This window comes from Pundamilia nyererei, unplaced genomic scaffold (genome assembly GCF_000239375.1).
Source record: "Pundamilia nyererei isolate P.nyererei 1_Seehausen unplaced genomic scaffold, PunNye1.0 scaffold00001, whole genome shotgun sequence".
Classification (NCBI taxonomy): domain Eukaryota; kingdom Metazoa; phylum Chordata; class Actinopteri; order Cichliformes; family Cichlidae; genus Pundamilia; species Pundamilia nyererei.
Window position 1 is genome coordinate 4,247,329 of NW_005187402.1, and position 16,138 is coordinate 4,263,466.

Consider the following 16,138-nt stretch of genomic DNA (forward strand, 5'->3'; position numbering starts at 1 on the left):
GGGGGGGGTATTTAAGTGTCATGTATGATTCTTTTTCCTGTTTGCATCCCCAAAACAGGAAGTGGAACCATTACCAATGCTGATTTTCCAAAGTGCGTGCACATGCTTTTAACGTGTCGGTGTCTGTATGGCTGTATTTCGAAAAAAAATGAAAAAGTGTTTACGTTTGCGAACACGAGCAGAGCCGAGCATCAGGCAACGGCGAGAATATGTTTTTGATGTGCAGTGTGGCGGCTTATCTGCCAGCGAGAGATGTGCGAAGATGATCTCAAGCTGCGGTCTAATCTGAGCCTCACCATCCTTTCCTCCTTTGGAGGAGAGTCCCATTTTGCTTTTGTAGCACCACACTGCAAGCATACGCCACTTGAAGTCAAGTGGCAGGAAACCCCCCTGCCTGCCCATCCACCCAAAAAAGAAACAAAGAAACCCCCTCGTGGCTCCAAATGTGACCCGGGATCATATTTGAAGTGTTTCTCCCACCTGTTGTGTGTAAATAGAATAAATAAGAGAGGTTTTATTGCACATCTTGATGCGTTTGGTCACAGGGTCTGCAAGATGCAGTCTATGGTAACGTGGGATGCCAAATGTACTGTATGTGAGGGAGACGCAGAGGTGGGGGAGGGGAGTTGAAATGTGAATTCAACACTCTATTCATTCTCTTTCTACATCCTCTTTTCTTCCCGAGTTGCTGTCTGCTAAAAAGACAGCAGTGACTGCCGGGAATCTCCGGCCTAATAAGCAGGAAACGATATTCCACTGAGGAAACACACTCTTCTGGTGAAGGCAGAAGCCAAGACAACAAGAAGAAGTCTGAAGGGGGGGAAAGGGTCTTTGTAAAGCATTTATATTAAAGCATCAGTGCATGCAGAGTTAAGTTCTTTGATAATAATGTGAAGATTATATTTGTGCTCTGTGTTTCACTATAGTAGGATTTTCTTTTCTTCTTGTTTTTCTGGCTAATATAAATGAACTGAGGTATGATGAAACATTTATTTTGTACATAATGTTAATTTTTTTTTTTGTATTCATTTTGCGTTCGATTTCATTGGGGGTTATTTTTGCCACCTTTTTTTCCTTCTTCTTTTTTCACGACCTGTGTTTCCGGTTTCTTTCGACGCTGTACAGAATGACGACTCACTTCTATTCAAAGTGTCAAGTCCACATTCTCTCCTCTCTTCTTTGTCGATGTACAGGAGTTGTTTTTAAATGATAAATATAAATAACGATAAACAAATATTAAACTAGCATCGATGAATGACCATTACTATATACAAAGGCACAGGCATTCAGGCAGCCAAAAGCATGATTGCATGGTTAAAATTTGCGCTGTTCAAAGCAAAAAAGCAGCAGACACATTTTAACGGGAGGCGTGTTGCCGTCACAACTTAAAGGAAAAAAGTGTACTCTCTCTCTGATCATAATTCTTGATGATTCCTCTTGTTATTTGATGATATTTATGAGTCTATGATTATTATGATTCTATTTATTATGGACATTATTCTTAATATTAAGCTCTCTCTCTCTCTCTCTCTCTCTCTCTCTCTCTCTCTCTCTCTACTGGTTGCTCTTCATGTTGCGTTGCTCCTTGGTTGATCTTGTGCTTCTCTGGGAGAGGTGAACCCCCCTTGGGAGACCCTGTGCCATAGAAACTGTGCCACGGTTCTGACTTTCTCTGTCTCTTGTTCAATCTCTCTCTCTCTCTTTTCTCTCAGCTTTCTGTTTTGACTCCCCCGGTCACTAACACTGTAAGCATGCCCCATGGGACGATCCACTTTTTTACTCTTGAATAAAATATGCATGAACCTTTGGTATGGATACAGAGCCTTTATTTCCTTGTCACATGTTTCCTTACCAATTAATCACAGACACAAATTGCAATACAAAGGACTAACTCTGATGTTTTCAGAGTTTTTATCAGTTTTTAGCGTTAACTCGGTTTTCCTGGGTCTTTTCCCGTGTGTTTTGAATACATCTTCTTTTTTTTGGTACCGGTACTGGTTTTATTTTGTTGTATTTATCCGCAACACCTTAAAGGCCGGTCCGTTAAAATATTGTCGGACATAAACCAAAGATGTGAAGATATTTCACGTCTCATCCGAGAAGCTTCTTCAGTTCTAGGGTCAAATGGTGGAGAGTCCCATATTTAAGCCCTGTGGGAGTGTGAAAACGAGTGTAAATCACAGAACTGAAGAAGCTTCTCGGATGAGAGGTGAAACGTCTTTAAGCAACTTAAAGAAGTCCAGATGCTTTTCTTTCCAAGCTCCTTAGACAACTAACTCTGATCAGAGCTGCATAGAGTTAGAGCACCTGTTCTGTGGGAAATGTGAAAGATGCCACACAACAGAGACATTTAAAGAGAAGTAGTTTAAGTAGTTAAGATCTGAGCAAAGATCAACTCTTAACATGATATCAAATATACATTCGTTTAAATAAGACCCCCTTTAAACAAGCACTTTGGCGACAGTGGGAAGGAAAAACTCCCTTTTAACAGGAAGAAATCTCCAGCAGAACCAGGCTCAGGGAGGGGCGGGGCCATCTCTTTCAAAAGGTTGGAGGTGATGAGAGGAACAGAGCCAGACATTAATATTGGCTAATGATTAAGAGAGTGGGGCAAAAATACATAGAGAGGTTGGTGAAGAAGAAATCGTCAGTGCATCACAGGAAGCCCCAGCAACCTAGGCCTACAGCAACATAAGGGAGGATTGAGAGTGACCTGATCCAGCCCTAAATATAGGTTTTATCAAAAACAAAGGTATTAAGCCTAATCTTAAAAATTGAGAGGGCATCTTTCTGTTGAATCCAAACTGGGAGTTGGTTTCACAGAAGAGAGGCCTGAAAGCTGAAGGCTCTGCCTCCCATTCTACTTTAGGAACAACAAGTAAGCCTGCAGTCTAAAGTGCTCCACTGGGTGACACAGTACTATGACATCTTTAAGATAAGATGGGGCCTGATTATTCAAGACCTTGTATGTGATGAGAAGGACTCAAAATTTGAATCTAAATTGTACAGGGAGCTGATGAAAAGAAGTTAGTGTGGGAGAAATCTGCTCTCTCTTTCTAGTCCCTGTCAGTACTCTCGCTGCAGCGTTTTGGATCAACTGAAGGCTTTTCCAGGGAGTTTTTAGAACATCCTAATAATAATTCATTACAATAGTCCAGCCTACAAGTAATAAATGCATAAACCAGTTTTTCTGTATCACTCTAAAACAGAATATTTCTAATTTTAGAGACATTGCAACAAAACAACCCTGCATATTTGATTAATATGCACATTGAAGGACAGGATGGTCAAAAAATACCACTGTGTTACTGAAGGTCAGGGTAATGCCATCAATGATGTAAACAGAATTGGTCCTAGCATGGAACCCTGTGGAACGCATAATAAACTGTAGTGTGAAGAGGGCTCTTTATTCACATGAACAAATTGGATATTAGATACATATCATTGCAGTGCAGTGTCTTTAATTCCTTTAATAAAATATTATGTGGTCGTCTGCTGCTTTACATGCTGTGCATTCAGAGATGCTCTCCTGCACAACTTGGTTTAATTGAATGAAATCTAAGTTACTGCATTTTCCCTATTAGCTCAAAGCAGACCATACTCTGGAAACCCTACAGATGGCTGTGTGAGAAAATCCCAGATCAGCAGTTTCTGAAATAGTTGGACCAGCCCATCTGGCAACAACGTCTCAGAAGTCACTTTTCTTCCTCATTCTGATGCTCAGTTTGAACTTCAGAGATCGCCATGACCATGTCTGCATGCGTGAATTAGATTAAAACAAACTTTATTAACCCCTCGGGTGGGTTTCTCCGCATGTTGCAGAGGTAGAATACCAAATAAAGGGGAACGAGAGAGACTGAATATAAGCATAAATATGGCATATATACACTTTTATATAAATACAGAATATATAATAGGGATAAATATGAATACCAGTGAAATATAGTCTATGATGAAATGTAGATTGCACAGGTCTATTGCACATTTCAACTATTGTGAGTCTGTTGCACAGTGATTATTGCACAATAAAAAGCACTACAGCTTAGTTGTTCCCGCCCTCCTTTGTCCTCCTGTTTCCCCTCCCCCTGCCCTCCAGCGAGGAGTTAAATAGTTGGATGGCATGTGGGACAAAGGAGTTTTTAAGTCTGTTGGTCTTAGACTTTGGGAGAAGCAACCTGTCGCTGAACAGACTCTTCTGGTTCCTTATGGCCATATGCAGAGGATGCCCAGCATTGTCCATAAGATATTTGTGCTAAGTAGCAGCTGATCAGTTGTGACAGAAAGCAGCTCACTTTGCTTTAAAGACAGAGAGTGTGAATGAATTGCACACACATATCCGACTAAGAAACTGTTACTGGTAAAGATTACTCCTGCTTAAAATGTCTAGTAATTTATGTTTAGGCCACATCCGAACTGAAACTCTCCCAAATGCAAATTTAATTAAATAAAAATTTGCATATGAGCAGAGTTTCCAGCATGCACTGTGCAGCAGTTAAACTCTTCGATGCGTCTTACACAGCACTCTTTGTTCTTCTTTCAGTTTTATGATTCTGTATGACAAAATTCACTAATACCATCAAAAGTATTTCCACATCTCTGTAGCTAATCATACATTTATGATACACGTTTACATGCTTCCTGTTTGTAAAGAGAAGTGATTCCCAACCACTGGTCTGTGAAAACCCCTTTTCATTTTTAACGTTGTTACCCTAAACCCTTTGAAGATGAATGTGGCCATTCTTGTGAAAAAGTAGAGTGCAAAGTTACCAGCTAAAGACAGGAAGTCAGCAAAGTGCACCCATACACTTACACAGACACCAGCTGATCAAGTCTAATTAACACACAAATAAAACACTTGAATTTCCTTCCTCAAAGCTCAAACATCACGGAAAGATTAGTTAGTAGAGTTAGCTGCTTACAAAGTCCCACAATATATTAAAAATATCATATTCTACTAAAAAATGCACCAACACCACACGCTGTATCACAACGAGTACGCCAAGCCGAAGAGCATTAAAGACAATCAGTTCCAATTTACTGGGAATAACCAAAGTAAAGCACCCAACTAACCAAGCCATGCTGACTATGACTCTGCTTTAGGAAGAAGAGCAATATAATATGCACTGGTTTAAAAGAAAGAACCAACGGACATTAAAAAGCAAAGCAAGACTTTTTTTGATCCCACAGCAGGAAAATTTGTGCGTTACCACAGCTCAGGTACAGATAGCAGGATGAGCACTTCAGTACTCATCTACAAGTACTTTATAGGAAGTGACAGCAAACAGTGATAACAGCAACCACTGTGTGCAGCATGCTTGCCTTGTTGGACTAATGAAGGTAAATCAATTCAGTTCAATTCAATGCTGTTGCAACATTTGAGTCATATAAAATGCTTCCAAGCTTTGAGACTTTTATGGACTAAATAGGGGTTAATGTTCACACATTCAGTTCAAGCTCAAGTTACCTCTCCCTCCCTCTCTCTCATGTATACGGTAGGTCTTTGCTTCACCCTCCCAGCAGCTGAACGAAGGAAACACAATGAAAGTTTTATTGGTGCAGAGCCAGAACTTCCTTGAGCGTATTAGCTCTCTACCCATCTCTATTTTTTCACTTTCTCTCTCTCTTTCTTTGCCACTCACTCTTTACCTCTCTTTTACTGTGGTAGTGAGAATATTTACGTGAAATGAAACCTGAAATTCCTGTTATAGCATGAGGGGTGGAGACAGAGAGAGAGGAGAGGCACAAATAGAGCAGACAGAGGAAATCTCTCCAGTCTGGATCACAGCAGGCACATCAAGGTGAGTCCCTTCATCTGCATCTTTATCTCTGTTGTAGTTTTATAACGTACTAACAGACAAACTGCACTCTGTTACTTACCACAGCTGTCTTCAGTGTTCACACTGCAATGAAACGTGATTACCGACACGTGTAACGTTAAAGTAAAAGGCTGCAGCTTCTGTTTAGAGGGACTACATCAAATCAGCCAGCTAGCGGGCATATTAAGTGTACCTCATTGTGCTTTAACACTCTTCAGTAAGATTTTAAAATCTTACTGCTGGCTTTTAAGGTTTTAAATGGCACTGCACCTTCTTACCTGTCAGAACTCCTTAGTACTTATCGCCCCAGGAGATCTTTGAGGTCAGCCGACCTGATGCTTTTAGATGTTCCCAGGTATAAATTAAAGACAAAGGGAGAGAGGGCGTTTGCTGTGGCTGCACCCAGACTGTGGAACAGCTTACCTCCTCACGTCAGACTCTCCAAAAGCCTAGAAACTTTTAAAACCGCTCTTAAAACTCACCTCTTTTCATTGGCTTTTAGAAAGGTTTAATTTATTTGTTTTATTTATTTTTATTTTCTTTTTATCAGCGAGGTGTTACTACGAAATCGTGTTTTATTGTATTTTTATCTGTATTTACTGTACAGCACTTTGGTCAGCCTTGGTTGTTTTTAAATGTGCTCTATAAATAAGCTATCTCTATCTTTTCCTTCCTGACAGATGCAGTGTCCTCGAGAACAGGATGCTCTAATCCCTCGGCCCCGTGGGGATTTACCTAAACTCTGTGCTGCGGTTACAGCTGCCGTAACTATAGGAGGCATGTTTTTATTCTCTCCTGAGAAGTTGCTTGGCTGGATTGCCATGGCAGTACTCATGCTGACTGGTGGCCCTTTGCTACATGGGCTCTGTCTGCTGGCAGAGGAGCTGATATATCATTCAAACACAAGGTGAGAGGAAAGGTGTTGTAATACATTAACTGTATATGAAAGATGGCAGTAGCTCCATAACATTACTGTTAGCCTCAAGTGGCCACTGAAGGAACTGCAGTTTTTGACTTTGCTTCATTTTCAGCGTCAGAAGTTACAATTGTTACAACTGATTAAAGCAGTTTAAAACCATTCAGTATGCTTACTATCACTATATATAAAACAAGAGGCTTGGATCACAGTAACAACTTAGTATCTCCGAGTTCATTGATTTATTTCCACAAGCTGAGACTTTACTGTTCGTGAGTACTGTGTCACTTCTTAGGATGATTTTTAGTAAAGATATTTCTTTCCACAACTGGTGGAGCTTAAAACTGACAAAAAACATGTTTGCTGCCAAATTATTGTTAGAGATACCGAGACAGCTTTTTTAAAGTAATAATTACTCTGTATAGCAGCAACACGTGTTAACGGGGCCAAAATTTGCCCTTCTTCCTTCCATGTTCTGACCAGATATCGAGGACAAGGGATGCTAAGCCACATGCTCCCTGCCTGTGGTTTGGGGGGCAAGACCCTGCTCACTGCTGGTGTGGCAAGCCTAATGCTGTACCTGGCTGGACATCATCTACCACACAAATGCAACATCTGGGAACTCCTTGTCCTTGTGTTTGTCCTTTACCCACTGTTGAAAGTCTCTGGAGTCCTGGTGAGGTTACAGACACATCTTCATTGCACATCACTGTCTTTCTCTTACAGGGCTTTCAGCCTTTACTAATTATTAAGTATATTATGACAAATATAAAACTGTCACCAAAATGTGAAGAAGAACCACCATGAATTCATGTCTAAAACAAGTATTTTGTTGAAGCAATATCAATTAAAGCAATGTGTTTGTGTAATACCGAAATTTACCACAAGATGGTGCAGTTTTTGAACAAACAAGGGTGAGGCGCAGAGCTGTAATTACACAGGGATAGAATTGATGAGGCGATGGGAAAGCTAGGTTAAGAAGAGAGGTGACAATCAGCGAGCAGCAGTACAGCTTATACAGACTGAAAGTGTGGAAGACGTCAGGAGTGGGTGGTGACGTGTGGTGAGGTGTGGGGCAGGAATGGTAGATGGGTTCTAGGTTGGGAGCTGGGATTTTATTAGTTATTGGCTCTGAGCCCCTTCTTGTTTGCAGTGGTGATGGACAGGTTGAGAGACGAGGTTAGGCAGGAGTTTCTGTGGACTGTGAGGTTTAAACATATTACTGGTCTAGAGTGGGAGGCAGGTGGAAGAGAACCTACTGAGGTGGAGGTGTGCACTGGAGAGAAGATGACTGAAAAGAAAAAACAGAGTAAAGGAGTTTAAATACTTGAGGTTAGAAAGAAAACCGTCTGGACTTCTTTAAGTTGCTTGAAGATGTTTATCCTCTCATCCAAGAAGCTTCCTCAGTTCTAAGGTCAAATGTTGGGGAGTCCCAGATTTAGGCTATGTCCACACTAATACGTTTTCATTTGAAAATGCATCGTCTTCTTCCGTTTTGGCCTCCCATCCACACATTGTCGTTCAAGGAAAACATTTTGAAAACTCTCTCCTAAGCAGATACATTTGAAAACGCCGTTTTCGCGTCGCAGTGTAGACAGCGATGAAAACGATGACACATTTTAGTCATGTGATGCAGTCATGTGACCAATTGAACAAAGATTGCGGAGGGCATTATACAGCGTTTGTTTTGTTGCCCTATTAAAGATTCATATCAGTCTGTACATGCTCCAGATAGCTTTTCTTCAAATTCTTTAATTCTCACTCGCTTTTGCAACTTTGTACTTTTGTGTAACTCGCAGCAACAACTCCACCTCATTGTTATTCCATTTAAAAAACTCTGTGCTTTTCCTCGACATTTTGCCGCGACGTTTCAGAGAGCCGGAAAGTAAATAAGCAGCACACAGAAATGAGGCAGGTTTCTCTTCTTGTGCTTCACACATGCGCAGTACTAAAACATAAGCATTTTCGTCCGTTTCAATGTGGACGCACAACTCTGTGAAAATGACTGAAAACGATAGTGTGGACGCGGAGCGTTTTCAGGCGAAAATGCCGTTTTCAAATTTATCCGGGCTAGTGTGGACGTAGCCTTAAGCCCTGTGGGAGTGTCCCCCCCCCCCCCCCAAGAGGGACAAAGGACCCCCTAATGATCCTCTACTAAAATCACACGAGCCAAGGTGTGAAAACGGTTGTAGATCACAATCAGCCAAGGTTTCAGGTGAACTCATTGTGAAACCTGGCCCAGGATGTGAGTGGGCATTAAGGTGTCTGGGAAGGGATCTCAAAACTGGATTATAGATGGCAGACAGTTGGTGTCGTAAACCACGCCTCTGTTCAAAGAGGCTCGTTCATAGGACATAGTCATAGAAATCATAGTGGACATAGATGTTGCTGCTGTTCACATCATGTAGAAATAAAGCAACACTTGGGACATCCCAAAAAGACGCTGAACAAGTGGAACATCTGGGAATGGAAAATCAAGAAAAAGTCGTAAACAGGCTGCAACACAAATACAGAAGCACAACTCTTTACCACATTAACATGTCGAGGAAGTTGAGGATGCACTACACAAGTGCTGCTACCTCATTTCAAATGTTGTTCACACAGCACTCCTCAGTAAAGTAATTCATCCTTCCAAAGAAATCTAGTTCTCATGATGATGAATGTTCTCTCCTCTTGATCCAGCTGCCACTGTTGCACCCAGAGCAAACTTACATTGCACACAGTCATTAATTAGCAGCACTTCTGGAAAGTCCACCAGCCTGTCTATACTAGAAGACTTTCACTATGAACATAAACACGGAGCTACAGGCAGGTCTGCACAACCAGTCGGGTTAGTTGAAGGGCTCTCGACTCGCCATGCTCAACAGTGCATGCAATCGTCCCAGCAGCAGTCTGTCTTTACATGCACTCAGACAGTGTGGGATCTCAAACATAAACTACCAGTCCCAAGTTTCGACACACCTTCTCATTTGATGCTTTTTCTTTATTTTCGTGACTCTTTACGTTGTACATTCTCACTGAAGGCATCAAAACTATGAATGAGCACATAAGGAATTATGTAGTAAACTTCTGCTTGTTGCTTTTCCTTAGTCATGGTTTCTTAGCAGCTATTTGACCATAAAGTCTCCTCTGAACAGTTGATGTAGAGATGTGTCTCCTACTGGAGCTCTGTGCGGCATTTATCTGGGCTTTAATCTGAGGCAGTGTTAACTTGAGATTTCTGAGGCTGGTGACTCGGATGAATTTATCCTCTTGGTCACTTGTTCTTCCTTTCCTGGGGTGGTCCAGTTTCATCATAGTGCTTGATGGTTTTTGCGACTGCACTTGGGGACACATTCAAAGTTTTAGCAATTTTCCGGACTGACTGACCTCCAGTCCTTAAAGTAATGATAGACTGTTGTTTCTCTTTACTTAGCTGGTTGGTTCTTAGTTCTAACTACTGTTAGAACTCATAATATGAACTCTAACAGTTGTCAAATAGGGCTGTCAGATGTGTACCAGCCTGACTTCTGCAGAACACACCTGATGGTCCCAACCCCATCAAGAAGGCAAGAAATTCCACAAATGGACCCTCACAAGGTGCACATGTGAAGTGAAAACCATTTTGGGTGAATACATCATGAAGCTCATTGAGAGAAGGCCAAACGTTTGCAGCGCTGTCAACAAAGCAAAGGGTGGCTACTTTCCAATTTTGTTGTAGTATTGTACTATGAATGAGCAATGATAATAAAGAGTTATCTTAACTTAAATACTTTCAGGAGAATTATCAATAATTCTTCTCTTTGCTACATATATCAATATATCTTGTTTCATATATTTGATGTCTTCAGTTTGTATCTACAATGTAGAAAGTAGTAAAGACAAAGAAAAACCATTAAATGAGAAAGTGTGTCCAAACGTTTGACTGGCAGTGTATTTGATTACGTTTTAGTAGTTAAAGCCTTTACTGAGGAGAATTCACCACCCTGACAATTTGATCTCAGTCAGAGCTCGGTGTGTGTTTGTGGCTCACAAAAAAAACCAGCTTCAAAGGACTACACTACAGAAAGACCAGTCCCTCCCCGGGGCTTTACCTGATTAAAACTGAAATGGCATTTCTTGAGTAAAAATAGACTCTAAACATGTCTTCATTAGCAACAATGACCACTGTGTTTTGCACAGATCTCTTTTGGTCCAGCTGACTGTGTCCCTCATGCTGAATTCAACCTAAAAATATATTTGTTCCACATGGAAAAGGGCAGCTTGGGTGAGAGGATGCCCTTTTCTTTCGCCTGGCACCTTCAGCAGGGTGTCAGGTGGCTCCTGAGCATAGGTGAAGTGTTGTAACATTGTTGCGGCTGTTTCTGTGGTTGGCATGCAGGGTCCGTCGGCGGTGGAGGTGTCAGACATCTGCGAGGGGAGGAAGAAGAACGTAGCCCACGGCCTTGCCTGGTCCTTCTACCTGGGATACCTGCGACTGGTGCTGCCACGTCAGTAACATGACAACATCTACAAACAAATCACGTTTTGCCCTCATGTGCTGTTAAATTCAGTGTGTGTCCATGTGTGCAGAGGTTTCTCCCTGTTAAAAGGGAGTTTTTCCTTCCCACTGTCGCCAAAGAGGTTGCTCTAAAGGGGTCACGTGAATGTTGGGGATTTCTCCATTTTCTCTGTCTCCAGCTTACAATATAAAGAGCCTTGAGGCAACTGTTGTTGTGATTTATATAAATACAAGTGAATTGATTTAAATAAATTTATTAACCAGTTCAAGTTGAATCTATTAAGCTGCTAGACTCTGCCGTCTGTTCTTTTTGGCTCACAGGGTCACATTGCTACACTTTCTTCTCTATTCTAGAGATGGAGGATGAATGTGAATGAAGAGATCTGTTTCTGTGTTTGCGTGTCTATTCAGATTTGGAGCAGTCCATCGCAGGGTTTTGTGCCACACACCAGTTAAACAACACCAGTTGGGGTCGTGGCTCCAGGAAGCTCCTCATCCTCATCCCTCTCAATGCCAACATTTCCCATAAGCTGGAGGACGAGGATGAAAACATCCAATTCTATGACAACCTACCAAACAACGAGATTGACAGGGCAGGAGTCCGGGGGCGGGTCTACAAGCACAGTGTGTACCGCATAATGGATGAGAATAGGAAGGTATGCAAGCATAAAGTAACCCAGGCATAGTTTTGTTTGTTTTTTTACTTGATTAATGTGCGTCCGACTGGACTGAAGTCCATATTAAAAATGTTTGGTCAGTATTAAACAGCTGTAAACATCTCGTGCAGGAAATGAACTCAGCATCGGGGTTTTTTGCTGCAAGTGTGGGTTGAAAGACTCATGCTCATATTTTTCTCCTTTGATCAGATTTGCAAAGATTGCACAGTTTAAATACGACAGACAGTGAGAGTCACAGCAAAGTGACAGACTCAAGGGCCTTTATCTCATAATTTGCTTCAGTATCTTAGAGAACATCAGCGTGCTGTGTATCCAACGTGTTTGATGCAAATCTAACACTGACTGTACTCAAAAGCAATAGTTCAGTCAAAAGAAAGGAAGTTTGGGGCGACATGAAAGCATTTGGGGATTCATTTAGGGCTAAAAATAGCCACAGATAGCTCAAAGTGAATGGCTTTAATTTACTGCTGCAGACATTACATGGAATCATGTTATTTTTACATATATATGCATATATATTCAGTTTAGTGCATATTTAATATTCAAATAAACGTAAACTTGCAGGATGTGTTTGGTGTATGCTTTTATGAGTGCGAAGGGATCCGTGCTGCGAACCGTCCATGCTGAGTGGCCAAGCGCTAAAGTTGCTCTTTATGTTACTTTTGCTGTAGCTTTAACATCATGATCTTCCTCAGTGAAGCCAGGAAATCCTAACACCTTTACACTGTCTGCTGAGCTGATCTGATCATTGTGACATTATTTCACTGAATATTTATTTCTGGATTACGACATACTATAAAACAGACTCCTTATCATCTGATATTTCTTATACTTTGAAATAAAGAAGTAAATTAATCTACCTCACCTTTGACTATTTCCCTTCAATAGCACAGCATTGGTACGACCTCCTGGTTAAACCAAAGAATCCACCGGTGGAGAGCTAGTTTGTGAAAGCGTAGTAACAGCACCATCTAGCTGTAAAACACGAGAATCAAACATATCTGAGAGGAGAGTGCTGCAAGCTTTTAAAGGATTATCTGTCCGGGAAATATATCTTTCCCTGAGTGTCTGTTTTTTGTTCATGTCTATGTGTGTTTGTGTGTCAACAGGTCCATGAGTGTGTGGTGGAGTATGCGACGCCTCTGCTGACGCTGTACAACATGTCCCAGGAGAGCAGCGCTGGTTTTGGGGAGCCTGAGCGCAGACAGCAGGTTCTGCTCTTCTTCAGGACCCTGCAGGACATCCTGGAGCATTCGCTGGAGTGTCGCAACCGCTACAAGCTCATCCTGCTCAATGGTAGTGTGTGTGTGTGTGTGTGAGAGAGAGAGAGAGAGAGAGGGACAGACTTTGTACTCCCAGCATGACACAGGCTGCTTTTAGGAGGATTTTAGCTTTCAGCTTATCCACTTTCCCACAAAGATGTTGTGGCTGTTTTTAAAGGGGTTTTGTTGCTACACTGGAGTCTAAATGTGACACAGTATGAAGCTGAAATGAAATATGTAGGTCAGAGGATCAGTTTCAACTCTGGCCTCATGTGAACTCATATTTATCTTTCACTGTGTAGTTCTTCGATTGTTATAAAGCTGAAAACATGGAATTAACAACCAGATAATCTTCTTCTTCGTCTTCATCATTTTCTAGATGAGCAGGAGGATGACCCTCACTTCCTGTCCAAGGCCATCCTCAGACACTTGGAGCAGCAGGAGAGAGAGGAGTTCTGTCTTACACCAAATCCTCAGCAAGAGAGGGCACACCCATTTGTGGGCAATGCACATTCTAATAACGGTGATGTGATGAGCAGAGACCCCACGCTCATGATCAGCCTGGAGCAACCTCAGCCTCTGAGGGTACCCACGGAGGACACTTACTAAGTCAGCAGACAAAGATGAAGACCAGCGCTATGGAGGACCAGAAGGGCCACGTGCATCAAAATAAAGAATTTTGTGCTTCAATAATAAATTTGTCCAAATAATATGCATTTTACATTTAATTTTTTAATTATTTTAGTAATTTTAAAATTACTAAAATAATTTATTATTCAATCATTTCATTTAAAATAAAAACACTATTTATAAATCATTATTTCAAAATCCCAAATCTAATCTATTTGCTAATAAAATAGCGAATTCACGAGCTAACAGGAACGGGAAAAATGCAGGAAATGGAAAATGTCAGAAATAAATCTGTCTTATTTAAATTGCATTTTAAAATTCTCTTTTTTAATGTGGAAATTGAAAACGGTTTTTGAAATGAGTTTTTTATTGGGAGTTTTTATTAAGTATTTATTAAAGGATTCATTTTGAAATATTGATTTTTATTTTATATCTCCAAAAGTTGATTCTGTTCATCTGGACGTAGCGTTTTGTGGGAGAAACATTTCGTCACTCATCCAAGTGACTTCTTCAGTCTCAGCTGACTGCAGGTTTCCACAATCTTATAAACAGTACATTTGCATAATGACTGAAACCAGCCCACTGAGGGAACTTTGGAGGCTTTGGAGTTGACGTCACGCCGCAATGCATTGTGGGAGCGCGGCACCATTTTCGGGGTCTACGAATCAAAACAAACACAGTGTGTTGGAACGACGATTACAAGACGAGGCGAAGCAGCTGTACTTGCAGAAAATAGCGTGCATTGGAAATGTGGACCCGTATGAAATACAGCCGTGGAGTAGAAACCCTGAAGACCAACCGCTACTGACGTAGCCTGACATATTTCATACCTTATCTGTGGAATCAGCGCGTACAAGTCGTCATTCAAACAAAGGTAAGTCAGCTCGAGTACTGCGAGTGAAATGCGTTTGATTTCCCTGCAAACAGTCAGATTAGTGCAGCATAAATTCATTCATGAGGGGAAATTACAGTGAGAACATGTGGAGGCTGTTAGGTGCAGTGAGTTCAGTGCATTGATGTGACATTGTCCTGAAGGATTTAGTTATTCTCTATGGTTAAAGAAATTGCAATGATTTATTAATGTTTATTATAAATAATTCTAATTATACATCTTGCTTCCATATTTGTATCTTGTGTCACTAAAAATACATTTTATTTTAATTTTATACTTTGATCAATGACCTGCAGAATCTCCTTATCATATTAAGTGATTCGTAATTGTCACTTTATGCTTTCTCCATCTTGAAAGTGATGACATCCTTGCATTACTTTAGGTTCATTTTCTGCAGGCAGGTTTCTGACAGATCAGGCAGATTTACACTATAACCTGCAGCGTTCTATAGATGGACACATAAAGAAATGAAAAATTACATGTATGTGCTGACTTTCTAGACACTTTGTTACATTTATGATAAAGTAGATAAAACACATTTACGTCGGCCATAGCTCGTTAGTTCTTGTCTTTAAATGAAATTTGTCTGTGTGTGTTTCAGGTCCTGCACTCTCAAAGACTGAATGAACCAGCATTGCAGCAACAGGTCATTGTGAGCATCACAGGGAAGGTTGAAGCCGCCCACCGCACCTGTATGGCCGGAGTCGCAGAGACCTGCAGCCATGTCGCTGCTCTTCTGTTTAATGTAGAAGCAACAGTGTTGATCTGTGGCACAAGGACTGTTACAGATGAACCTGCATACTGGGTTTTGCCGGGTAATATGACCAAGATACAGCCAGAGGTTGGCCATAAGATAGACTTCTCCTCTTCAGCTGCCCCAAAAAAGGCTCTTGATCAAAACATAAACAGACCATCTGTAGTGACAGGTAAAAGGAGCCGTCCTCAAAACAGAAAAATCCCACCTGCTACTGTGGAGGAGTTGTCACTGCTATAATGCTTAATGTTTTATCTAGGGGTCTAGATTTATGCCTGTTGTGCACTGCCGTGTAAATAATTTGCATTTACTGAAGATGTACTGACTGAGTCCCACTGTTCAAAAGTTGAATAAAGAAAAACTAATTTTTGCCTCTTTTTTTATTAAAACCACCTTATAGAACATCACACCAGTTACAGTGTAGAATCCATGTCATTTATAGTTTACAAATGACAAAATGTTTACACAAAATCATGACAGTGTTTACATGATATCACCCACTACTAACATTACTTTATTTACTGTATCTTTTGAAAAAATATACCACTATTTATACAGCAAAAGACTTAAGAATATTTAACAGGAGCAGGTTTCATTCTTCTCTGGTTTTATTATCACACTGTTCACCAAACGCAGCAAACCTTCATCTTATCCAGGAGGGTCACCTCTTCACCCTCACATGGAAGAAGTAATCTGATTGGCATGGTGGTG

At 41.0% G+C, this 16,138-nt stretch overlaps 1 protein-coding gene across 1 annotated transcript; it reads left to right on the forward strand.

The window, feature by feature from the left end:
• The first annotated feature begins 5,566 nt into the window (after window positions 1–5,566).
• On the forward strand, window positions 5,567–13,861 carry sting1 (stimulator of interferon response cGAMP interactor 1). Its single transcript, XM_005719476.1, has 7 exons — window positions 5,567–5,798; window positions 6,497–6,723; window positions 7,216–7,408; window positions 11,093–11,201; window positions 11,624–11,868; window positions 12,999–13,185; window positions 13,531–13,861. Exons 2-7 carry the CDS (start codon window positions 6,497–6,499, stop codon window positions 13,758–13,760), a joined length of 1,191 nt encoding a protein of 396 aa, XP_005719533.1. The 5' UTR covers window positions 5,567–5,798; the 3' UTR covers window positions 13,761–13,861.
• Window positions 13,862–16,138: the final 2,277 nt, after the last annotated feature.

Coding starts and splice junctions, on each gene's coding strand:
- sting1 (XM_005719476.1), top strand. CDS start 6,497: ATGCAGTGTCCTCGAGAACAGGATGCTCTAATCCCTCGGCCCCGTGGG. Junction 6,724..7,215: donor ATATATCATTCAAACACAAG/GTGAGAGGAAAG, acceptor TGTTCTGACCAG/ATATCGAGGACAAGGGATGC. Junction 11,202..11,623: donor CCTGCGACTGGTGCTGCCAC/GTCAGTAACATG, acceptor GTGTCTATTCAG/ATTTGGAGCAGTCCATCGCA.